This window comes from Hydra vulgaris, chromosome 09 (assembly GCF_038396675.1).
Source record: "Hydra vulgaris chromosome 09, alternate assembly HydraT2T_AEP".
Classification (NCBI taxonomy): domain Eukaryota; kingdom Metazoa; phylum Cnidaria; class Hydrozoa; order Anthoathecata; family Hydridae; genus Hydra; species Hydra vulgaris.
In genome coordinates this window covers 60,477,091-60,504,696 of record NC_088928.1, presented here as the reverse complement: position 1 = coordinate 60,504,696, position 27,606 = coordinate 60,477,091, and the positions used below count along the sequence as shown (strand labels likewise).

General features: G+C 26.6%; 1 protein-coding gene across 4 annotated transcripts; it reads right to left on the bottom strand.

Moving 5' to 3' along the window:
* Positions 1 to 8,975: 8,975 nt before the first annotated feature.
* LOC100201133 (uncharacterized) lies at positions 8,976 to 26,198 on the bottom strand. 4 transcript variants are annotated; one of them, XM_065806237.1, is made up of 10 exons: positions 25,924 to 26,198; positions 21,135 to 21,201; positions 14,167 to 14,303; positions 11,666 to 11,804; positions 11,336 to 11,547; positions 10,451 to 10,808; positions 10,196 to 10,314; positions 9,919 to 10,077; positions 9,512 to 9,835; positions 8,976 to 9,381 (listed from the first exon to the last, which is right to left on the bottom strand). In XM_065806237.1, exons 1-10 carry the CDS (start codon positions 26,086 to 26,088, stop codon positions 9,340 to 9,342), a joined length of 1,722 nt encoding a protein of 573 aa, XP_065662309.1. In that variant the 5' UTR covers positions 26,089 to 26,198; the 3' UTR covers positions 8,976 to 9,339. The 4 variants fall into 4 exon arrangements, with proteins under 4 accessions (XP_065662309.1, XP_065662308.1, XP_065662311.1 ...); XM_065806236.1 differs by having other exon boundaries at positions 8,976 to 9,273; XM_065806239.1 differs by lacking the exon at positions 21,135 to 21,201 and having other exon boundaries at positions 8,976 to 9,273; positions 25,924 to 26,174.
* Positions 26,199 to 27,606: the final 1,408 nt, after the last annotated feature.

The window sequence follows — 27,606 nt, the reverse complement described above, 5'->3', positions numbered from 1 at the left end:
GTAAATTAATTTTTGGTATAAATTGGAGTTTTATTAACTTGATCATTAATTTCTGATGAGTCTTTATTGATGAAACACAGTGTTAAATGAAAAAAATTTTTGTTAAGTGGTGTTCTACTTCTTTATAATTGCTCTGTTCTTTTTAGAACATTGAGCACTCTATTTTGTAAAATACATTTTAAAATTGTTTAAATATATATATATATATATATATATATATATATATAATAATAATAATAATAATAATAATAATAATAATAATAATAATAATAATAAAAGTGGCATAATTTTTTACATTTAACACTCAAGAAAAGAAAATTAGTTTTTATAGCTTTTTTTAATTTTGGGGGATTCAAGAAGTTAGGTGCCCCAAGAAGTTCTTACGGTCTTATTACAGACCATTGCGGATGAGCATTTAATTAGAAGTTCATGCCTCCTTCCTATCCAATGTCGCAAAACTTGCCCAAAGGTGGGGTTTGGTGGAAAGGGTATCCAGTTGTAATTTTAATGATTTTAAAAAATTGAAGCAGTGTTGCATAGGTTAGAGCGGGGCTAGTTGAGCATAAGGACAAGTTGGGCAACTAAAATATCTCAAAAACTACGCATAACATGGCAAAACATCTAACAGATAAAAGATAGGTATTTAGAATGGTAATAAAATGTGAATCAAATGGTTGTTGGACGGCGGTTTTGGACCAAAAAAGTGAAAAAAAAATATTTTTGCTATTTTTCTTTCAGATACTTAAAAAAAAAAACTTATCTGGAATCATTTAAGTGTTTATATTTTACCCATTTATTTAGTTATTGATTACAATTATCTTTTTTTTCCCAAGTCTTATAGTTCTTTTTATAACCTAACTGATGTGTCGCCTTGTCTAGTTGGGGTAAGTTGAGCAGATTTGACAACGATTAATAAAACGGCTTTATCAGACGCGAAGATGAAATTTCGTTTGGTAAACATTTTAAGGTCCATTCACTTTTTAAAATTAATCATTATAAAATACTCATAAAAATTACAAGGTAAAATCTTGAACTTTTTTTTTTAAATATGTTATTATGGATTAAAATTATTTTATTTTTTAATATTTTTAAAATATTTTTACTTCAATATTACATGGTCAATAAAATCTTTAAGTTGAAAAGTTCTTGAATAGATTTTTTAATTAATCTTGTTTACTATGTTTATTAAAGTAGTATCATGATAGTGTGCATATCTAAAAAGAGCATACAACCAATTTAAAGTATATATAATCAAAACGTATATAAAATATGATATTTCTTTTATATTTTGATTATTTATACTATATATAAATAATTTATATATATTATTTAATATTACAATATTTAAATAGAAAACTTTAAATACAGGTATATAACACACACACACACACACGCGCGCGCGCATACGTGTATATATATATATATTATATATGTATATATATATATATATATATTATATATATATGTATATATATATATATACAGTGATGGGCATAGTTAACTAATTTTTTAGTTAACTTTTAGTTAAACTACTTTTTTTTAGTTAAATGCAATAATTAAACTAAATTTTTTTATTTAAGTTAAACTTTTAGTTTAACTAACTTTTTTCCTAGTTTAGTTGAAAAAGTTTAACTAAATTTTTATTAACTAAATCTTTTATATATCGCCAAATAAATCGTTCTATTTCTATGCACCACTCACCTGACCAAGGACTCCAAGGATTCTGTTATTACTATTTTTATGTATTTATTTATTTAGTGCATGAACTGGACTTTTCAACATCATTTCCGCTTGGTCTGCTAATATCATAAATTCAAACTGTTAATCTAATAATCTGTTATTGTTATTGATAACATGAACAGCTTACTTGTGAACATGTGCTACAAAAATGTTAAACTAAAAAGTGATAAACCTGATGAAAAAAATTTTAGGGCTAGTTGTCGATACTGTATCAATAAAACGGTTAGCGGAAACATAAATTCGCGTTTGATCACTAGTGACTGAACTTTTTTTAATTTTTGAAATAAATTGGTTCGTGCACAAAAAAGTTGAATTTTAGTTAACTATTTCTAATTAGTTTAAGTTAACTACTTTTTATAAAAAGTTTGTAATTAAAAGTTTAACTACTTTTTTTTAGTTTTAGGTAGTAGTTTAGTTAAACTATAATAAAAAAGTTTGTGCCCATCACTATATATATATATATATATATATATATATATATATATATATATATATATATATATATATATATATATATATATATATATATATATATATATATATATATATATATATATATATATATATATATATATATCATTATATATATATATCATTATATATATATATCATTATATATATATATATATATATATATATATATATATATATATATATATATATATATATATATATATATATATATATATATATATATATATATATATATACAGGGATGCTTTCCTACCGGTTCGTGCGAACCGTTAGATGTAAATTCTATGGTTCGTGCGAACCGGCTATTAAAATAAGCGAAAATAAAATTTTTTTACTTTGGCAAAAAAAATTATCTAAATAAAATTTATTTACCATTTGGTGCAATTTTATATAAACAATTTGAATATTTTATCTAGTTTTCATTGCGATTCTAATTTTTTACTTTATAGAAATCTTTCAGTTAATTAGTCCTCCCCTCCCCTTTTTATTTAGATTTCTCCTAATATGTAAATTACCAGTGGATTGATTTGGTTGATCATTGGTTGATTTTAAAGTTAACGCGCGTTTTTTCCGGACCGTTAGTAACAGTTTAGAAATGCTAACATTAACATGCACGTGTAGCGTCAAAAATATGTATTCGTAACAGTTGCTGAGGTTTTTAACACTGTTTAAATAACCATTTTATTTTTTCTAAATGCATTACTACTTTAATTAAAATTTGGAATTACTTAACCAAATTATTTTTATTTATAATAGCTTGATTATTTGTTAATCAAACAATAAATTATAAATGTAACAAACTATAAATGTAACTTAAAAGAGTGTTATAAAAGTAACAACACTGTAGTGTTATTACTTTGGTCTGATATTAACCTTTTTATGAATTTTCAAATACCTATTTTATTTTTTGTAGATGAAGAGACAAAATATGTTAACCACATATTTCTCGAAAAAAATAAGAGAGGAAACATCAGTAAGTAATGATAGCAGGTCGACTATAACAGAGGTAGAAGCAGTTTCAAGAACTTTACAGGAAGAAATACTAGAGATTCCTAGTTACCAAAATGAGGACAATAATAATTTACCATGCTGTTGGAATGCAAAACATTTGAAGGAGTTTAAAATTAAATATGATGGGCTATTTGTCAGTAATCAGAAATTGGGATGTGAGTATTGTTTAAAAATGGAATCAAAACTAATATCTCAGGAATGGAAAAAGTGTAACGTTACGACATCATGGAAAGACAAAATAGTGCAACAAGCATCTTTAAGAAAAAAAATTAGTAAACATTTTGTATCAAAAGCACACAAACTAGCTGTTGAACATGCCAAGATACTTAAAAAACAAACTTTTACAGTATGCATCGATAAGATGAACAAAAAATTTATCCATTTTTCTCGACATAGTGCAAGATAGTAGAGCATATCGCACAAGAAACTAAAAAAGAATTGTTTATATCAATTATTAAGAATAATTTAAAAATTTGTACTGTTATTGATGAAGCTTCCACCATTTCCAGTAAATCAACGCTTATAGTTTTCATCAAAGTAGAATCTTCTACAGTAGCATCTTCTGAAATATCCCCAATAATGTTCGTAAATATTGTGGACTTGACGCACAAGATGCGAATACTATTTTTCAAAGTTTGTTGGGTGTATTACTCACCCAACAAACTTTGGGTGAGACAGTGCCAAATAATAACATTTCCAAATGTTATTTGGCACTGTCTCAATCACCGCCTTCAACTTGTTTTAGATGATTCCATAAAAAATATCAATCATTTTAAAGTTTTCATGGGCAAAATATATTGTATTTTTCATCAATCTAATAAAAACCAAAAAGAACTGAATGATATTTCCCAGGAGCTTAGTTTGGATATAATTAAGATTGGAAGAGTATTAGGACCAAGATGGGCTGCGTGCAGCCTAAGATCTGCACTTGCTGTATGGCGGAGCTACCCTGCTTTGTATACCTTGTTCTCTTCTAACCAAAAAATATCTTGAATGGCAAAACGACTACAAAAATGTTTTCTAGTAGATTTATCTCTAATGATTGACATCCTACAGGAGTGCTCTCTACTATCTAATGCCCTTCAAGCTAGAAATATAAATGTTACCAGGGGAGATCAACTGATTAGAAGAACAATTAACGCTTTTCAAATGCTCAAAGATCGTCGCGGTCATTACGAAAAAAAAAGTGGATAAAGTTATAAACTCTGAAGCATTCAAAAACATTATCTTCGTCGAAAACAGAATTTATGGAATTTTTTATGATGCTGTCAATAAGGGAATCTCCCAGAGATTCCCTTATTGACAGCATCATAAAAAATATGAAATTAAGATTGATGGATTGTTCTCATCTCGGATCAAATGGTAACAAAAAAAATATTGATAATAGCATTATTTATGAACTAGCCAATTTGCTAGAGCCGAGCACATGAAAAATTGAAGATATTGTAGTTCCGTGGATAGAGGCCAAAAATAATTTTGATAAATTTCCAAACTTTTTTAATTTTGATATCGATAAGAATGATTTCCGTGATCAAATGTAATAAACAATGGCCATCAACAAATTAGTAAAATTGCAGAAAACATTCAAAATGCGAAAAATATGGTTAATACGGTTGCCGTTAGCAGTGCTGAAGCAGAACGAGGATTTTCATTGATGAACATCATAATTACTGATATAAGAGCCAGATTAACAGTGCAGACAGTATCAAATTTGATGACATTAAACTTAGTTGGTCGTCCATTGGAAAATTGGAACGCAGTTCCCTATGTAAAAACTTGGTTAAGGAACTATAACTCGGCAGATGATACAAGGGTTAAAAAATCTAAACCGAACGAATATACTGAAAATCAATTAGCTATTTGGAAATATTTTAAATAATATAATTACTTAATAACAATAATATTTACTAATATATGAAATTTCACAATTTTTTGTTATGTTCAGTTTCTTTTTATGTAAATTTTGTATCTCTTGAAATGAATAAAATAAAAGTGATTTTCACCTCGTTGAATTATTTTTTTATTCTCTTTTATCCTATTACATTATTGTTGCAAAGAATATTAAATATTCTTGACTTAGTCTGCCACTCTGACAACCATAATATTTTGATGGAAATATTAATATTAAAAAAATAAAAAAATTTGTAAGAAAATATCACTGCGAACCGGTTGATAAGTTTTGGGAAAGCATCCCTGTATATATATATATATATATATATATATATATATATATATATATATATATATATATATATATATATATATATATATATAATTTTAAAAGATATATATATATATATATATATTATAGGATGCGTAATTATAAAAGAAAAACTTAAAATGGTGCTTTCACAAGCCAGCAGCTTAGTGATGCAAGTGTTAGTGCAGCTGCTAAAGAAATGAACTTCAAGAGAATGACATTGACAAGATACATTTTAAAACTAAACAAACTGTTTGCCCACCCATGGGTTATTCAAAAACTAGATTATTTTTTTCCCAAGAGCAAGAAAGCGCCTTAAAAAATTATTTATTGCAAATGGCGCCTATATTTTACGGCTATACTCCTAAAGATGTATGTTCTTTTGCCTAAGAGTGTGCTCTTCAATACAAAATTAAAATACCAGATTCTTGAACAATAAATAAGATGGCTGGTAAAAATTGGATGACTAGTTAAAAAGAAATCCTAAAAAGAAATATGTAAATAAGGTTTCCTTATAGATAATTGAGGATTTCTTTAAAAAGAAATCCTCAATTATCTATAAGGAAACCTGAAGCAACTAGCCGTGGTCGGGCAACATCATTTAACACTGCAAATGTAAAAGTGTTTTTTGATAAGCTAGGAAACTTATTCTGAAAGTCTACCAGAAGAAAATTGGATCCAGTGTCAAGGTTGCAAATGGTCTTATTCAAAATGTGATTCACATTCTGATCAAAATTATATTTGTATTAACTGCAAAATGGAAATTAAAGACTAACATTAAGGGTTTAGTTATTATTTTATCATAATATTAACAAGTTTTGTTTAAAAATGTGTCAAAAAAGTTGTGCTTAGTTTTAAGATTAAAAAGTTTTGTTTTTATTTTAGTCTCAAAATTATTAGTTTTTATATGTATATCTTAAATAACTTGTTAAAATTGAAAGTATATATTTAATTTATAAGGAAGCTATGTTTTGTTTTTATAACTGAGTTATAATTGTCACAGAAATGCATTCATTTTTTTATTGCTCAACTTACCCCACTGGGGTAGGTTGAGCACCCTAATAAACTTTAGACTATATTTTCTAAAACAAATCGAAAAAAGATTTTTTGTCTCAACCATTTTTTAGCAGATCGAAATGGATGACCACCTTCAAATTGAAATAGGAATTTAAAATACAATTGCAAGTGCCGTTTTAAGATCAGTGGATTTCTCTATAGTTTTCACTGAATTAGCTCCTCCTATATTTGACTCTAAGAGATAACCATTTATTTTACTCGGTTTAGCTCGTTTCAGAAAACTAAGCAAAAATACGCCTTTATAATCTTGGATAAATACAACCTGGAAAAAAAGCTTAGGAAGCAATTGATAAAACATGTTTTATTTAAAAATCAACAATGCTTTTTTATTAATGACTTATAATATATATATATATATATATATATATATATATATATATATATATATATATATATATATATATATATATATATATATATATATATATATATATATATATATATATACTTTAATAAAATTACTAAACATATGTTTAGTGATTTTAGTAAAGTACATAAAAAATAAAGTACAAATAATTATGTATAAAAAGTTCTAGAAGGAACCCTTGAGCTGAATGTACTCACAGAGCTCAGCTAATAGTTCATGAAGCATTTGTAAATTTGTGATATCTTTTTGAAAAACTAATTTCATAATGGTTTATCTTAAAAAGATATTCAGCTGCCTACCATGTTGTGTTATTAACCTTCTAGCACACAGCATTGGGTAGTTAAGAACTAAAAGTTGCATAAATTGTATAAAAAACAATATTAAAAAATTAATTTATAGTTAAACTAAAATTAAAAGAAATTAAATAAATGAAATATAAATTTAAAATTATTTCAGTTTTTCACATTTTAAATAATTCTTTGAACGTTGTTTTGAAATTGTTAAATTGGATAACTATTAGATTCTTATTTGTTTTTTAGTTCTACTTCTTACTTCTACTAATAGGTTATAACTAGTTATAACCTATTAGTGGAACCTAGTAGTTAACTACTAGGTTCTAGGTATAATACTACTTTCTTGTATGTTCTTTACTAAATAATTCTAAATAATTAAATAATCTAATTCAAGTTAAATGAGACAAAAATTTTAGTTAAATTAATTAGAAATTAGTTTATTAACATTAATAAAGAACACACAAGAAACTAGTATTATATCTAAATAATGGTAATTAAATTTTTAATTACAAATTAGTGCAAAATATATTTTATGTAGCGTTCAAAAATCAGTCATTATGAAAAATTTTTAATTATTTTTTTACTTTATAGGGTTACTAATTATCCGTTTATTTATTTTTTCTTTTTAATTTATTAAAAACAAAATTGAAATTAAAAATTCGCAAATTATTGTATCCAGCATTGTTAATAAAGTTGTATATTGAAGCTTAGCTTAATTTTAATGCACTAAAAACTTAAAGAACTCGACTAAATTATACGTGACGTCATAAACTTTTCCACCCTACAGCGATTTAGATTTTAATTTAGATTTAAAATTTTGCCAAAATACAGTTTTTTGAGTAGCGCAATTTAAATGTTATTAGCTGTTTTCTACCGTTTCATATGATTTTAACGGTATAAAAAAATAATACTGAAATAAATAAAAGATTTAAACGTTTATGTTTAAAGTGAACGAAAACTTTTTTTAAAATCATTTTTAAATCTTGATTTACTCCCTCAATACAAAACCTTTCGATATTTTTCCATATATACAAAGATAATAGATAACTTGATCTTAAATTATGAAAATATTCGAAATACGTATTTATACGTTGTAAAAAATGCAATTGTAACGAGTTAAAACAGATTTTTGTAGTGCTAGGACTTTTTTTACCTTAGACTTCCTTCGCGAAACTGATTCTTTTTTTAAAGAGAGTTTGTATCATTCTATAGGAAACTAAAAATGTTAGCCGCCCCATTTCGAAATGTGGTTTTAAAAAGCTCATTTTATAAAAAAGCTAATACGACGTAACATATATATATTCACATTAAAAAGTTTAGTTCAGAAACGTCAGAAAAAACTCTTAAACATAAAAGTTAAAGGTAGTTTACGTCGCCAATTTTTTATAAAATGCTTAATGTATATTTTCAAGCAAAATTTAGCTTTTTGACGCAAACTTTATTTAAATTCATACATGCCAACATAATCGCGCCTTCAATTTCAATTTGTAAATTAAGTTCATTTTGGTTCCGTATTGCATGCGAGTTCTGGAGTGGATTTCGAAATAGACTTCGAAGCTGACTTGCTAGAACATTTCAGCGACATACGCGATTCTAAAGATTCAAGTTATTTATATAAAATAATGAACGCTTAAGCCATACACATATACGCCAGGCCAGATAAGTAACAATAATAGTGTTGCACATATTTAAAGAATGTATTAAAACATTGTAAAAGGTTTATCTATGCATAAGCATTCATAGTAATCTTTTTTTGGGGTAACAAATATCCAAAATATAACAAAAATTAAAAAAAAATTAAAAACAAGCATCATATGGTTATACAAATCTATAATGCGGATAAATAATTAAGTCACTTCATAAAAATAACTTGTTGTGCTACGAACGATTTTGACAAAGAATTTTAGCTTTTCAATATAACATTACAACACATCTGCAGCCTCGTCAACTAATTGAAAACTGCCATCAGGATTAGGAAGTAAATCATCATCGTCCTTGGTGAAATCGATTTCATCTTTCGCACCACGTCTCCCTCTTGCACGAGGGGAGCCTCGACCACGTCCACGACCTCCCCTCCGTGTTGTAGCACCTCCTTTTGGAGTAGAAGTGTTCTGAATGACAAAATTATTATGTAAACCTTAAAGACAAAGTAGAAAAATAAATACCGCAAGCATCGATCAGTAATCGTCTACCCAAAGAGGATCTTTTTGTTTCGAAACCTAAAAGCGGAAAAAGGAAATCCGGATATATCAAATAACATTTTTATAACTAAAGTTTCGACATAAAAGTAATTTTAAAATACAATCGGATTTCCTTGTTTCACTTTTACTGTTATAAAAAGTAACTTACCTTCAAAATAGATTTCAGAGGACTTTCTTCTTCAACTTTTACTTCTTCCTTAGGCTTTATTTCTTCTACTACCTTTACTTCCTCAACAACCAAAGTGTTTGACTCACTCGCAAGCTGACTATCATCTACGGAATCTTTTAATTGAGCACTTTCTTTATCATCGGTACTGGCGCTCTCAATGGTTGTTTCTTCAACAACAGACTCTTCCTTTTCTGTTTCTTTCTCTGGCACTTCTTTTATTTCTTCTCCCTTTTCATCTTCGTTTGGCTTAACAGTTTTTTCTTTTTCTTCAACTTTAGGATTCATCAGTTTTGGAACTTGAATCTAAATGAACAATAAAAAATAAAAAATGAAAATGTAGATAGAAAGAAAATTACAAAAAAACTATTTTAAACATTAAATCATACACAACTAGGTTCCAATGCTAATAAGAAAGGACTTGATGAAACACCAGGGGTTTGTGAAAGTAAGACATTTTTATTTTCTTGTTCAGCCAATATTGCAGCAAGATCAGCATTCTGGTCTTTCTGTTGTTTTTCATAATTTGCATTTTTACGTATGTGAGCCTAAAATATATTCACACCTAAACTTTATTTTTTATTATTATTCATGTCAACTTATGTTAATTATTATTCTTAGAAAATCTATATTAAACTTTAAAACATAAAATATTAAAATTTTAACCTGATAGTTGTTCCTATGTTGTTTATCATTAATGTGAGGAACAACTTTTGCAGCATCTTTTATGTAAGAATCACACAGGCGACAATGAAAGCCAGAAACAGCTTTTACAAACTCACAGCCTGTGGAGGAAAAAATAAATAAATAAATAAAGTGTTTACACAAAAGCTTCAATATTGAAAAATGTATCGAGCGGATAATAATTTGTAAAAAGATAAAATGGTTATATCTACAAAATGAAAAAATAAAACGACTTACCAAAAAATTTATCACCGACAAAATCTTTAATTTCCATTCTTGATTCAACAAGAGATGTTATGGTTACAACATTCTCATTCTTTACTGCTGTCTTTCTTGTCTCCATGCTTACAGTAAAGAAGTTAGCTGGATTACTATTGTAGTTAAGCCTTTCTTGCTGCTCTTTTTCTAAGTTTTGCTTCATGATTAATTTAGCTTGCATTAATAAAATACTTCTAACTTTTTCAGATTTCTCATACCAGTCATCAGGAGCTAAGTCAATATCAAGTAAATCTCTGGTTTCTTGATAAGTCTTGGCAGTTCGAGCTTCTATTACTTTCATGACATGTGATTTCCCCATGACATGGCTTGAAAAAGTCTATAAGCAGATTATATTTTTTCTATCAAATCAATGCACAATAATAGTTTTCATTACAATTTTCCTTTTTTTTTAAAAAAAAAAAAAAAAAACGTTTTAAATTATTTAATGACATCTAAAAAAATTGTCTGCAACATTTGAAAGATTTGTCAACAGTACCTTAAATATTAAATAAAAATGTAGTATTTTTTTAATACTTGCAATAATCTTATTTTAAAAACAACAATTTAACAACATTAAAGTGATTTGCTGTATTTACTAAGCTAATAAATAAACTAAATGTTTTAAGAGAAAAATATAGAAATATTTAAATCATTCTATTGATCATTGTCATTGTTTTTTTTTTAAATTAATTATTTTTAGTCACACTAACAGTATAAAAATTATTTAAATTTTTATTTAAAATAAAATGTATGATTTTAATAAAATGTTAAAATAAAAATAAGAAATAAACAATGGAGTTCCCATTTAGGAATTTTTATTGATTTACATTAAATTAATTAGCATGAAGTTTTTATAAAACATACCTGCTTATTATTAAGAATAGAACCACATGTTTTACAGGAGTAACCCTTTCCGGTAAAAGAAAAAACCGTAAGCTTTCCAACATCTTCATCTGCTACATTTCTTTCTATGTTATCTTTACGCTGTCGTAGTTCTTCTATTGCATCCATCAGAGAATCAGGTATTACTACTTCGCTATCTGGGATATCTAACTCAACTTTATTAGCTTCAGCTTCTTAAAAAACAAATTAAAAACTTTTTAAATATAAAACTGCAATTCTAATGAGTAAGTAGAGACTCATTTTTTGAGATGTTAATATAAAAATCCTTTAATCAAAACTATTTTAATGTACCTTTCTTAACAGTAGTCGCAGGTTTCTTAGATTTTTTACTCATAGATGAATTGTTTCCTCCATCACTTTTTCTTTTATCACCGGGACGATTTGAGCCCCTCGAACCACGATTATTATATTGACCTCTATTTTGATTGCTCTATTATCAATTCAAACAGATAAAATACAACATAATTAAAATTCTTATAACCTTTTTAAAAAATTATTTAAAAAAATATTGCATGCAATTATTTAAAAAAATATTGCATATTAGTATTATTCTTAGTATATTAATTAGTTTAGCATGACCATTATCCTTTTGACACATGTGATGCTTTCACGCATAGATCATACAGGGTATATTATAAAAATCTGGAACATTGTTTGGGCAAAATATCCAGAAAAAATCTGGAACACACTTTCCTCTTAGTTTTGCTTTTAGCAGAGTTGTTGGTATTTTTCTTTTTCAAACTTTTCTTAATTTTTGTATAAGTGATGAGTGAATTTTCTTTTCTTAATTTTTGTATGAGTGATGAGTTAAGAAAACAAATATATTACAAAAATATATACCTAAACTTGTATGTATGGGAAATGATTGGATATTGGATTCTGGAATTCCAGAAATATCCAGAAAAAGATTATCATTGTTTACATAACTTACAATGCTTCAACAGCCTTATTATGTTCTTAACAGCTTTTTTATATTTTTAATGCTTCTTTACAGTTCTTAATAAAACGACTAACAAAATTTGGTATACAATCTACGAATTAAATATGTTCATAATAAAACTATTTACAAAAGTGAACTTTTGAGCTTTTGCAAATAGTAAATGTACAATGGTGGCAAATCCATATGAAAAAGCTAAAAAAAAATTATTTAGCTAATCCAATATTCAAAAACATATTGGCTAAATTTAAACATTTTCACCCACAAAAATGTGAAAGGCTCTTTAAACGCTGAGTTTTACTAAATCCATACCTGAAAAACACTTGTTTAAACTTAACCAAATTATAAAAAACTGTTTGATAAAATAAAATTGAAATCAGGTTTAAAAATCAACTAGGATAGACTTAATGTAGATACTTTTGATTTTATTTAACATTACTCAATTAAATTTGAAATGCTTTGGGAAAAGAGAGATATCCAGATTAGAACTTTTAAAAACTTTTTAGACATCTACTTAATTGAGACCCCTCCATTAAATCTTTTAGAACAAACTATTTTCTATAACTAGAACTTAAGACTTTCAAATGTAATGCGGTAAATGAATTAATTACAGTATAAGTTAATACCACTAATATTTCCCAACTTGCTAATGACTAAAGTCATTATCTTATGTTGTAAAATGTTTGTTGTAAAGCAGTTTCGAATCCTCTATAGAATATTGGTTATTTAATTTTTTTTTTTAAAGTTTAATTTTGAAGTAGTTTTATATTTTAACTATAGTTGTTTACACTATTTTTTTCTTAAAGTTTCATAGAATATGCGCATCAATACGTACATAAATCAAATGTTAAAACCATAGTCACAGTGGAGTGTACACACACTGACTTAAATAGGGATAGGTGCAGTGGAATGTACATACATCTACTGAAGGTTTAAGTTTTGGCAGGAAATCTTATATATTCATATTCATATATATATATATATATATATATATATATATATATATATATATATATATATATATATATATATATATATATATATATATTTAATATATATATATATATATATATATATATAATATATATATATATTTAAATGAGGTTTTTAATTAATATAAAGACATTATTAAATTAAACTAGATTTTTAGGTAAAATAGTCAAAATAATTAATAATTACATGCGTACAAATAAGAAAATTAGTTGTACCTGCATACAAATGTGCAACTTAACTAAATATAGCGTAGATTAATTGAGCTGTTTATTTTGAAAGTTGGCATTAGTCAATTTGTTTTTAAACAGAGATTTTTAAAGCTTTGTGTTTAAAAATGTTTGTTAAATTGTTAACTAACAGTTCTTTCCAAAATATCTCAATAATTTTTAAAACAATTGGCTTAAGTTATTTCATAAATGTTACTGTTACGCTGTAACTATTGTTACCAACAACTTTTTTATAATTTTTTGAAAAGGTGACTCATACTTCTTTCAAAATAAGCGGCTCAATTGATGAATGATACCTTTACTGTCATTACTTGTCTGGATAACAAAAAAATATTTTTAACTATTTCCAGAAATCTATTTAGATGTCTGGAAAAATAAAAATTTTAAAATATCTGTTTTAAACACTTCCGGTTAAAATAAGATTTAAGACTTTTTTAGCGCTGCTGGACACCAAAAAATAACAACAACATCAAAAAAGCCTAATAACTGCAGCGGCCCCATGCAGCATCAAGAAAATAAAAAAATATTAAAAATGTTATATGGAAATAGTTCAACAACTTAAAGTTAAGATCATTTTTATTAGGATTTTGCTAGTATCATATAATGCAAACAAAAATTTTGTAAATAATATTTACCTGGTTACCAAATCTTCCTAAATTTCTCTGATTCATTAATCCATGTTGTGACTGTGTTGTCATAAAAGCGCTTAATAAACTTTGTTGTTGTTTTAAAGTTTCTAACATTTGACCATTTAAAAAGCCACCTTGACCACCTACATGTTTTAAAAATCAAAAAACTCTTTTAATATAAATTTAAGCTTAAAAATAAAAGCGGTTTAATCCTAGGATGGATGACAAAGTAACATTTCAAAACCAATTTTTGTGTTTCAATAAAGTTTTTGAACCAATAAATCACAGTTAGCCAACATATTTACTTATTTGGCAGATAATTTGTTTTAACTTGATAACTAATTTATACTTGCTTGTTTTTAATAAGTGTTTTACACGCACAAGAACTTTTATTCTAGTCTTCAAATTTTTAGATTAAGAATTTTTTAAAATCAAAAAATCCAATAACTATGCAATGATAAAATATTTATGCTTTAATAACAAAATTATAACATAAAAGCCTGCTTTAAACTCAAGATTGATTCATAGAAAAGTCACCATTTAGTCTTAGGAAATCTCTTTTAAAATCGAAATCATCCTTAACAATGTAATTTAAAGTTGTAAAAAAGGTGTTTTAACACATAAAAACTGTAGACACACAGAAAAAATTATTACTGTGTTGTTTACAATACACATAGTTTAAACTTTAGTATAATTTTATAGGCTGATTTTAAAACTAACTCTAATACTTTTTGGAACATAATCTATACTACTTGGATTAAAAATTTAATAAAGAAAATCAGCTATACATTTAAGTTTCAAACATGCTAAATATATCACCATTATTTTTGTTGTATCACTCAAATGAAACCTTTTTTATTCAAGAATATTTGTCTTGTAACATTAGAAAAGAATTTTTTAAATCCAAACAAAGTACTAAGAGTCATAAATGGGGCAAAAAGGTAAAATTGAGGGTTTTTAAACGCATGTTACATAGCATTTATTCAGAAGTATTGGTTCTATAAAATTGGAAAAAAAACCCAGTCACTAATGGAGCTAAGGGTAAAATAGAGAGGGCCTCAGCTCATTTAAGCATTTCAGATGTTCATTAAAAAAAGAAAAAGAAAAAAGAAAAAGAAAAAAGAATTTAAACAAAAACATTAACATTAATATTTATATAACATAATCAGACATCAAATAAATCTACCTGCTTTAGAGCATCAGTTAGTAAAAGTTAATGCTAAATTTTGCTTCCATAAGAAGTAATTACAAATTCACTCTATATTATATACCTTTATGTTTAAATCTATTTCATTTGAGTTTAAATTCTTCACACTGTTTAGCAAACTGTAATCTGACTGTAACAAACTGTAATCTAGACTGTAATCTGTTCCAAAAACTTGGTTGATAGGAACAAGTTTTTTAATTTAGCAAATGCCAACTTATACGCAAGAGCTCGACAAAAACAAAAATAGAGAATAAACAAGAAATAAAGAATTTTACTCTATAATCTATAAGTCTTTTATATACTGAATTGTAGGCTTGAGTTAAGAAAACTGAAATGTAAAGGTGCACATTAGTAGTCTTATACTGATCTACCCAAGACAGCTAAATAATGTAAAGACTTCTTTCTAAATTTAAACTAACATGGAATAAATTAAAAGATGTAAAAGAGTAAACATAAAGAGCAACTATATAGTTATACCAAATGAAAAAATTGTTTAATTTAGCATTAGTTTTTACACACTGCTCTTAATTTTTGTTATAAACACAATAAATAATTAAAAATATTTTCGTTTTATATTTTGTTTAAATTATTTGAAATTTAATTTATTTTTGTAATGGCCATACAAAATCCATTAAATGGTCCCACAATTTACCTTTACTTTATTAGTCACTATTAACATTTTTTTTGGATTTGATAGATGGTTTTTTTCTATTTTCAGAGAACAAATACTCCTGAATAGTAATAAAAAAATTTGTTAAAAACATCTAAAATGCTTAAATAGATTAAAAAAAGTGACTATTCTTTACTCTTTGCCCCATTAATGACTCTTACCATTTTATTCAGATTTTTCTAATGTTATAAGCCAAACTCTTTTCTATTGTTATAATGCCAATACTCTTAAAAAAAAAACATTTGAGAGATACAACATAAAACCTAGTGGTCTTTTTGGTCAACACTTACACATAAGGCATTCCCAGGAGATGTGTGCAGTTTTTTTGTTTTGCATGTCCACACATGAGTATTTTATTTCAGACACTCGATCATGGCCGTTTGCAAGTTTTATTTATATTAAACTTGGCGGAAAAAACAAAAACAGTTTCAAAAACAAAGAAAGCAAAACTAATAAAATAGGAAATTTATATAAACAAAAAAAAATTAATTTAATTTTTGTACTGTTTTGATTTTTGTTTCTTTTTGGTGGCTAATATTTTCAGCAACAAAATTGGATAAGGCAAATTAATAAACAAAAAAGTTTTAAGTTGACATAAAAAAGAATTATTTTCCTATACTTTATTTTTTTTCTCCTTCTTCCCAAGAGGAAGCGAGAATATAAATTGTTAATGCAGACATATTTTCATGTATAACTTTTAAAATTATAATTATATTTATTTGTTCACCAGTAAACTAACATTTAGCTTAATTGGATAAGGCGTTTACTTCTTACATGAAATGTCAGTAGTTTAAATTCTACCAATTCCCAAATTTTTTTTGCTTTTCTACCCGTCACTTTTTGGTCTACCAGATCATTGGTGAAATATACGTAAACGATTATTAGTAATTATTATTAACAACTGCATAACAATTATTAATAATTGTTTTCTTATATTTCACTAATAACATAGTAGACCAAAATGAAGGGAACTGATAGAAATAATTGCATTAAGCTGAATGTTTAAAAGTGACAGGTATCCAAAATTAAAAAGTGCTAAAAGATTAAGGATTAAAAAGGTAATATGACAGGATTAAAAAGGTAATATGAAACAATTAAGGCTATGTGAATAATGTGTGGATGGCATGGCCTAATCGAAGCTTAAAAACTATGTATATATGTGCGCAGTCTTTACTTAGAAAGTACACCGAGAGGCTTAAATAGTATAAGAAATCTGAATGAAGAAATGTGAATCATTCAAAGTGAAGAGATGTGAATCATTCAAAAACATAAAACAAAGATTTTTATACACACACACACACAAAAAAAAAAAAGATAAATGGTTACAAAGCAATTATATGACCAGCAGTATTTAAAAGAAAACAATAAAAACCTGGATAGTGGTGAGATTCACACCATGGACATACCATGTTGGAAGTAAACATCTTATTCAAATAAGCTAAACCTGCGCATATTAACAAACAAATAAATATAACTATATAACAAAAAAGTTATACATAAAATTATAGCAGGGCGCAACAAATCATTTCTTTTTAAATAATAATTGACATTCGTTCTTTATTTATTGACAAATGTCTAACTTAAGAGGTATGTGTCAAATAAAGTAGCTTTATTTTCAAATAATTTATTTTATTTAAATAATCTTTTATTTATTTTTAATGGAGATTTTCAAATAATTTTTATTCTAGTTAATGAATTATTAGATATATCAAACATGCTTATTGAATTTATTTTTATTATTTTAATATAATATTACATGCATTCGCTTAGTGTGTGCGCAAATTAAATATAATCAAAACCTATGTTCTACAAGACGCAAAAATTTGCATGAAGCGAATTTTTTCATCATGCATTTTGAAACGAGCAATTTCTTCACTTAAATGGTAATAAAAAAATTTAATAAAAGGCACGCTGTTACATAAAGCAATATTTTAGCAAGGTTTCTTTTGAAGTAACAACAAATGCATTCACTTTAAGTAAAATTTTGCAGGCTTTTGTAAATGCATGTAAAAACCATGCTAAAAATTTTTTTTCCCTTTAATAACATACTTGTTATTTAACTTTAAAGTAATGCTATTAAGTAATAATAAGTAAAAAAAGTAATCTTGTTTTAGCTTGGTTTATTTTAAAGGCTTTTAAATTTTAGCAACTAATCGTTTTTGTATTATAAATAAAAAACTATCAATTGCCTAATTATTTGGAAAAAAAAATTGAACTTATGTGATCATTTAAAAATTTTTTGAGCGCATGCCAACATTTGCTTAAGTAAAAGTAAAGAAACATGTTTGTTTATCTGTCCTTTTTTAAAAAACTTTTGCATATTCGTGTGTCGCACCCTGTATAGGCATGCATTACAAAGATATATTCATGTTGGGACGATATACACTAGTTATATTAAGATTATAAAAATATATTTTACAAACAGATAGCAATTTATATTTTTGCTTTCCTTTTTAAAAAACAAACAAATAAAATATAGGAAAATCATTCTTTTTATATTGTACTTTATAACTATTTTTGCTTTGCTTTATCCAATTTCCTTGCTGAAAATAACAACCACACTAAAGACAAAAAAAAAAAAAAAAAAAAGTACAAAACTTATTTAAATTATTAATTTTTATAATTTAAATTTATTTTAATTTCCTATGTTAGTTTTGTTTTCTTTATTTTTTCTGCAAAGCTTAACATAAATAAAACTTACAAGCAGCCATGACCAAGTTGTTTAAAATAAAATAATCATTTGTTGACATACTAGACGAAACTGCATACATCTCCTGGGAAGGCTTGTATATATACACATAGACACATGACTATATGTATATAGACATACATATATATAAATAAATGAATACAGTATTAGGTACACATTGATGACATCACATTGAAATAATTAGTGGAAACTTCAGAACAAGCATTGGCTATTTAAGTAGAACATGCAAATAAATGTCACTACATCAACAAGCGTTAATGTTGGGAAACCAACAAATTTAATATTCTTTATTTTTTCCTTTTTCTGAAAATTTAAAATGCTCATTAAAAAACTAAAGCGCACAAAATGTATCAGGAAATTGTGTCCTAAGATACAGAGTATGTGTTGTATATATACTCTAGTGTATGAAAATATTTGGTATTTTTGCCGCTTTTTTGGAAGAAAACAGAACTGAAGCTCTCACAGCTGCCTATTTCAGTATGACATCATATTGCTTACCTAAATACACAATATATATATATAAAATATATGTATACAGGCCTTGTTCTAAAGCGTTACATATAGAGCGATTTTACAGAAGCAGTAAGCAATTTTGATTAAGCAACTTTTTATTATTTTTTAACTTTTAAATTATTCTTTAAGTGGTAAGGTAAAAGAAGTAATTTAAAAATTTAAAATTTTTTTTAAAAAATCACATTAACTTTTAAATGACGTTTATGTAAAAATATATTTTTTAAAAGTTTGATTTTACTATTACTAAGTTTGATTTTACTATTACTAATTACTAATAAAAAAAAAACTCAAATAAAATTAAAAATTTATTTTCATTTTATTGTTATTTTTTCGCTTGAAAAACACTAATACTTTAGGCTTGAAGCAGAGATCACAATACTTAATTCTGATGAAAAAATATATTTAATTTAAAACTAATAAAAATATAATTTTATTCTGATATATATATAAAAAAAAATTCTGATAAAAGTTTTTTCTGATAAAAGAATTAAAACTAATTTAATAAAAATATAACTTTATTCTGATAAAATATATATGTATAATTTAATTTAGATTTAAAAAACATATTTAAGTTTATTAAAAATAACGCTTGGGTTTAAAAATATAACTAAATATGTTCAATATTTAAATTTAATTTGTTCTTAAAAAAAGAAAAGAAAAAGATTAATAATAAAAAAGAAATTAAACAACATTCAAATTGTTTTGCGGTAATTAATATTGTTGCAGTAATTTAAAAAAGTTAGCAATTTAAAAATATAAAAATTAAGAGAATTTTATGTCAAACTCACATTAAGCTATTGCGTTAGGCATTTTTTTAAATTCAAAACAAGGCCTGTATGTATGTATATGTATATATGTATATATATGTATATATATGTATATATGTATATATATGTATATATGTATATATGTGTATATATGTGTATATATGTATATATATGTATATATGTATATATGTATATATGTATATGTATATATATATATATATATATATATATATATATATATATATATATATATATATGTATATGTATATGTATATATGTATATATGTATATATATATATATATATATTTATATATAGTATATATAGTATATATACATAAAATATAAATATATTGCTTTAGTTTGCCATAAATTTTAAGTTTTTTCTTAAACAATTTTTTACATCCTGGCAGACAAGCTGATTCACACTTTGCATAAAAACAGAGTTTAATGCTTTGAAAAAGATAATTCAAAGCCTGAAAATATCTCCAGATTTTCAGAAATCAAGATTGCTTTATTTGCCAATTAAATGTAATTTTATAATACAGTAATTGTGCACATATCAATAGCTACAAAAAGATAAGCATAAATAAGAGTACATGCATAGGGTCAATACATAAAGATAGATGCAAACTAATGTACATATAATTAGCAGTTGGCTTTTTTTAAATTTTTTTAAAAACTTTTTTCTTTCTAAAAATCGCTTTAAAAAACTTCTTTTTGTAACTTCTTTTTCCCCCTGTAATTGCTGATTACGTTTGTTTGCAAATAACTGTAATTTATCAGTTTATTACAACATGTTAAAAAATACAAAACATAGTTTTGAAGTGTTACTTTTCACCCAAATTATCTGGATTTAACTGCTCCTCTTGAAAATATAAATAAAGACTAATATAAAATATAGAGTAACTCATCTATGCCTTTAAAGTGTATATTACTAAAAGATTACAGTTGACAAAGATTTAAGTGTTAAACTGATTGAAAAGATTTAAGCAATAGGATATAAAGAAAATTAATGGCTCAAAAAATGAAAAATGTTTATATGTCCACATGAAAAGATATTGATAAATTGATGAGTTAATAAGAATAGAACATTTTTCTTTTCATACCACGGTCCCGACCTGTACTGTTCTGACCTCCTTGACCAAAGAATCCACGGTCGCGATTTGCTCCTCCCTAACAGAAACCGCAAGAAGAATATTATAAGTAATAATAAAAAAGCCTTTTCCACAAGCAGGAATAATAAGGCATATGCAGAGATCTCTGCAGTTCAACCATGTTGGTGACTAAATTGTAGTAGCAAGCAATGCTTCTTTTATTAGCCACATCTTGATTTAAAATAAAAAAATCTCAAAAAATAATATTGTATAATGGTTAAGTACATAAAAGTATTTAGCAAGTACAAACTAATTCAACATTATTAGATGAATGTCAATAAATATATAAATCCACCTTATATTCCATTGAAACAGTTATATTTATTAAACAATCATAATGACTTCCGGAAATAGTCAGAATTCATGTTATCTTGTAGCAGCAATACAAAACTGCTTAAAAATTGTATAAGTATATTATTATTTATCATTTATAAACTCGACATTCATAGACGAATATTTTATTTACAATGTTTCCTAGTTTTCATTAAATCAACAATATATTGTTTACAAATTCATAAAGATTTTTTACTTGCTACAATGTACTTAACCTACTATTTAAAAATTATATATTCAAATGATTTCAATATACCAGCAAAATCATAGAATAATTGATTAAAAAGCAGATCATGTGCAAACATCACCTAATAAACCATTATGCAGTTAAAAGCTTAAAATCTTTGAATAAATTTAAACTTGCTTAAATGCGAATCTATCAACTTAAAGTTGTTTTTCTGTTAATGTAACAAAATTACTAACAGCTCAAGCTTGAATAGTAAACTAAGAAATTAACTGTTTTATAATGTTTTATACTCTGAAAGGAATATGCTAAATAACTAAGAGAAAAATGAATGCAATATTAAATCATGCAACATTGTTGCAATCACTGTAACCTTGCCATGCATGATATTATAGAGTGGAAGAGTAAAGAAAGCAAGTTTAACTATTATTTAAAACACTGAATATTAAAAAATTATTTTAAATAAATTAAAAAAATTAAAGCATTTCACTTGGTTTTAAGATAAACTATGCAGTTAAGTTTTTACTATATTAAAAATAATCAATTTGGAAGATTTAGAAATGTAGAATTTTAAAGATTATTTCAGTAAAATTGACTATTGAAATAAAAATCATTTATGAAACAATCAAATATACTTTAGACTAACTGTGCTAACTCTACAAGAAAACTTTTGCTCAATAAAATTTATTTATAAAAATTAAAAAAGAAAAGAAAAAAAAGTATACAAGTCAAGATAACTCAAATTTTCATTAAATACTTAAAAACTATAGGATAAATTCAAACCGTCACTTTTTTGTTTCATAAGAAAACATTTAAAAAATAGAATTGAAAATATAACTTTATATTGATGCAATTACATTATTTTTAAATTTTTATTACTTTTCTAATTTATTTTTTGTAATTATCTCAAATGTTTGTTACCTATAAATTGTTGTTATAAAACTAGTCAGTCTTAAGAAACTACTTAATTCCTTAAGAAATCGCTATAAACTAATATAAAAAAATAATAATAATTTTTTTCAGTGTTTATCTAGGTCATACTTTAAAAATCTGGAAAAATTTTCCCGCAAAATATCTAGGAAATATGCAGAAAACATTTTAAAGAAATATTCGGAAATAAAAACACATTGTGTGTAATTAACAATGTCTCATGTGTTTGAAAAGAAATTCATTTTTATTCGCATAATGTGCACATATATACATAATAGAAACATTACTTATACGCAAAAAACATTAAACAATTCAATTTTTCATTTATATTTAAATACTTTATTTTTTAAGTAACAGTGATTCCAACCCTCAACGGGGAACTTTATTAATTTTATCATCTTTTTAAAAAAGTTTTATTTCAAAATTGTTTTATGTTTTTAACTATTTTTTTATTTTATTTTTTGTTATTCACCTCCCTCAAGGCCAAGAAGGCCACTACAGATGAGGAGGCTACTTGTGGTTATAACCCTCTCCCAACTCTATAACTCCGAAATATGAACCTTGACGAACAAGGACGCTGCGCTGAGAAACAAGTTGAGCGCGATACTACCAGGGACATGATGGGAATCAAACTTGGAACCTCCCGCTTATGAAGCGAGCGCTCTACCACTACATCCCATATTTTTATTTTTTGATAGAAGTTTTGAAATAAAGTTTGATAGAATAAATGCATAATTTGTACTTAAATTGACAAAGATAAGGATAGCCGCAGTAGAGTGCAGCCCTTTAGGGTCAGCATTCGGCGATGCCGAATTAACTGCCAACCTCAACATATTTGAGATAAGCAAAAAATTGCTAAACTTGTTTGTATGTTTTATGGCAAAACTTTTGTATCAAATTTTTTTTGCCAACCTCTAACAGTTTTAATATCGGGAATTTAGTGCTGTTTACATTTTTTCTAAGGGGTCATCCATAAAGTACGTACGCTCATAGAGGGAGATCTTCAAAAAGGGTACAAAAGTGTATGAGGAGGAGGGTTTAATTTAAAAGTACATACTTCAATTTTTTAATTTATCACACTTTACCAGCTATAGAAAAGTTAACGTTCTCACTAAAGATCCTAGTTTGCCAAAATAAAAAGATGTATGGTATAGGGGGTAGAGGGTATAGTTTCCCCCTAACGCTCACGCATGCATGGGCGCCATGCATGTGTGCGCATTAAGGGAATAATTATCTTTATACCTTTATTATAATAATTATCTTTATACCTAACTCAATTATCTTTATACCTATGCCAAACAAGGAGGCCTTGCACAAAATTGGGATGGCAGAAGCCAGGGAACAAAAAAAGCCCTAAATCGCTAGCCCCCTGCCCAAACATGAGGCCACTGATGTAGTAAAATTTTTATTTTTACTATCTAAAACTAAATATAAATGTGTAAAAGTGTCCTTTCTGGGACATCAAAAAATCCTGCTGGCACCCATGCCATCCCTTATATATTGGCCCTGAGTATTTCAGGCAACCTATTTTTGAGTTGACAAAAAACAGGTTTTAGCAGTGCTGTGGCTAATGGGACAGAGGCCCCATTAAAAAAACATGTCATTAGGGTCTCAAAATCTTCTAAATTTTACTGCTAAGGTTTTGCTAAAATAAAAATCTCCTTAAATTAGCAAAAAGGCACAAAACTTAATTCTTCTCCCCCCTTCAAGAAAAGGGTATGGGTAGCTTACCCTCGGCACTGGGTCTTAGGTTTTGTTTTCAATATTACTGATCTTGCAGAAGACTTATTTTTTACAGACTTACTGAAAAGGGGTGTCTGAAAAAAAGTAGAGCTTATTTATATTTGATCTGTCATTAAAACAAAAAAAGTACAATAAGACTCAAGTGAGACTCAAACTCTGGTCTCCGCAGTAGCAGCTTATATCTTTAATCTCTCTGCCATTGTTAGCAAGGCAATTTTATTACAGTTAAATTCCTTGCTATTACACATTGTTAGCAAGGAATTTAACTGTAATAAAATTGATATTTGTATATATACTTGAAGATGTTTCTTTAATTGGGATCCTGTGCCACAAACAAAAAGGGCTTTGGGGTCATATGTAGTATCGAAAGTACCTCAGCCATTTTTTTTTCAATAAACTTTTTTCGAAAAATAAAAGTTAGGGGTTTTGGAAAAAAGTACGCATGGTAACAGGGGGAGCCAAATTTCAAAATTTTTGGCATACATACTTCATGGGACAACCCCTAATTCTTCTGAGCGTACAACATTGACTGACTCAAACAGGGATAGGCATAGTGGAGTGTACATACATCAACTGAGGGTTTAGGTTTTGACAGGCACTTTTAATCAAAAATTTAATATTTGATTAAATAAGGTTTATAAGCTATTTTAATTAATATATAAAAATAAATACTATTTTTAAATTAAATTACACTAGATTTTTGGGTAAAACAGCCAGAATAATTAATAATAAATATGTGCACAAATAAAAAATTAGTTTTACGCGCATACAAATAATGCCTATAGTATTTTAGCACTAAAAATAGGAAATTTTTTAAATGAATAAATTTCAGAGTTAAATGAAAAATATATCACATAATGGTTGCACATTCTAACAGTTTTCAGCAGGGATGCGGAGTCCCAAAAAGGACTCCGGATTTGAAAGTCACAAAAAGATTACTTTATACTAGTTTTTGGTATCAAGGAGCTCTAAAAATATTAATAAGTTTATGGACTACTAATAGGAAAAAAACTTTTAGGTTAGAGGAACAATCATTTCTTGAGCCCGAAGTCCTCAAGTATAATGGCGGCAAGGACTCCAGGACTCTGGGCTTAAAAACAACAAGTTTCAAGTCATTAAATCTTATGAACTTTTTTCCTATAGCATATCATAAGTCAACAAACATGTTAAGAGCTTCTGGACACCACAGACTGGAAAAAGTAGAGAAATAAAGCTGGAGTCCTTTTTGGGACTCCGCATCCCTGGTTTTCAGTAATTTAATTAAATAGAACAGTCCAGCAATACTTATCAGTATTAATCTAAAAGCATCAAAAATTCTTAAAAGTGCTCTTGAAAACAGTTTCATGTTACTTAAGAATAATTTTTATCTATTAAAAATAAGCACTTAAAATATTATTACATAAACAAAAAACAAAATAATACAGAAAAATCAACACAAACACACAAACAAAAGATACTTTAGAAAAGGTTATTTGTTAAACTAAATAAAAACTGGAAAAACTAAATTTTATTTTATAGAGCAAATTTACAGAGAAAGTGAAACATTTTTACCCACTGCCCTCCAAAGGCTTGATCTCTGCCACCTTTATTTTGCGATCCACCTCTAGCTACATTTCGAAAAGAATTTCCAGACAATCGTCTATCAGAGTAGTAACTATCATACAAGCGATCATCTCGGTGGTTTGAAGGCGGAATACGAGCAAAACCTCTATCCATTTCTTTCTGAAATCGTTGTTCGTTTGAGCAAAAGAAGCACTCTTCAAAAGGAGTTTTAATCACGTGATTATGGGGTCCGCGTTTATTCGGCCCAAAATTTGTTTGACGTTATATTAATTATTCTTAAAGAGCCTGGTAAATAAAGAGGTATGGAATCCAACATTGTGTGTTTATTTAGTAACGTGACCGAAGTCCCGGTTTATACTAAAAAGCGTAAGATGTAGACGCAAAAATACTTATTTTAAATAAGTTTCAGTTACACTTTCTACGTAATAATTTACTATAAAACAATGTTAATTACTCGTTTCTTATTAGTAACATGAGTAGTTAATACCATTTTTTTTTTACATGGAATTGCTATTTTCCATTGCAAATAAAACCGTTAAATAAAAGGAATAAAGATGCTGTCCTTTTAAAAATTGCTTTTTATTCTTTAGCTTGAGTGAGGGTCAAAATGCTACACATTAAGCAACCATTCCTTGGTTGCTTAATGTGTAGCAAATTCAATTGCTTTAGCGTAGTTAGAAGCAGGGCCGTAGCAATTTTAAAGCGGAGGGGGGTTTTAAAGTGGAGTGTGTGTGAAAAAAAGGTCTTTTGCCGATTATGGGCAAACATATTTATTTGCAAAACCAGACTTTAAAAAAACGGTCCTTTTGGCTGATATTTGCCAACCGCAAGCTAAAAATCCAAATTTTTCGACTCCAGTATCTAAATTTACCGACTAATTTTTGATAAATTTTTTCCTAAGGGGGTATAATACCCCTCAACGCCCCTCCCTTCTTTAACACTTTCCTGGTTAAAAGTACTCTGTTACAATATCGAGCTCAAAATAAATAAAATGAATAGTATTTTAGCATTAAAGATAAAACGAATAGTATTTTAGCACTAAAGATAGGAAATTCTCTAAGTAATTTGAGGAGAAGGTCAGAGAACATGACAAACTCTTTGCATTAGATAACCGTATGATAACCTTTTGATGTTGATAGTTACAACACCATCCATATATTGAGAATCTTATATCAATAACATCCAATTTTTATTTCAAAATAAGATTAAAGAGTGTTTTGATTGTTGAATTGCAATTTCATTCATTTAATCAAGAGGACTCGTTTAATCAAGAGGATAATTACTATTGACAACAACAACAACAAAAATTTAATTTTCAACAACAAAAAAATTAATAAGTATAACTATAAAAAACATTATCGTTCTACGAAAGCTTCAGAAACCATCATTACTGAGTGTTTATCCAAAGCAAAATTTAAGAAATGTGTATTAGATGAAGTTGATGACTAATTCTCCGCGTTGACAAGTTCAATTGATCAGTTACGGCAACACAATGAAATTCATGTTGTTTATGAATTTAACTAATCCGTAGAACCTTCTTCATTTGCTCTGAAAATTTTTTATATAAGTTAAATAGTTAAATTACACTGAACGGGCGTGTTCCGTAAAACCATCAACAGCTACCCATGCTAGCTCGTGCGAAATTGCACGGATGATGATGCGCTGTAGTAA

Coding starts and splice junctions, on each gene's coding strand:
- LOC100201133 (XM_065806236.1), bottom strand. CDS start 26,088: ATGGATAGAGGTTTTGCTCGTATTCCGCCTTCAAACCACCGAGATGAT. Junction 10,078..10,195: donor AACATAGGAACAACTATCAG/GTTAAAATTTTA, acceptor AATATATTTTAG/GCTCACATACGTAAAAATGC. Junction 9,274..9,511: donor CTCTGAAATCTATTTTGAAG/GTAAGTTACTTT, acceptor TTTGTCATTCAG/AACACTTCTACTCCAAAAGG.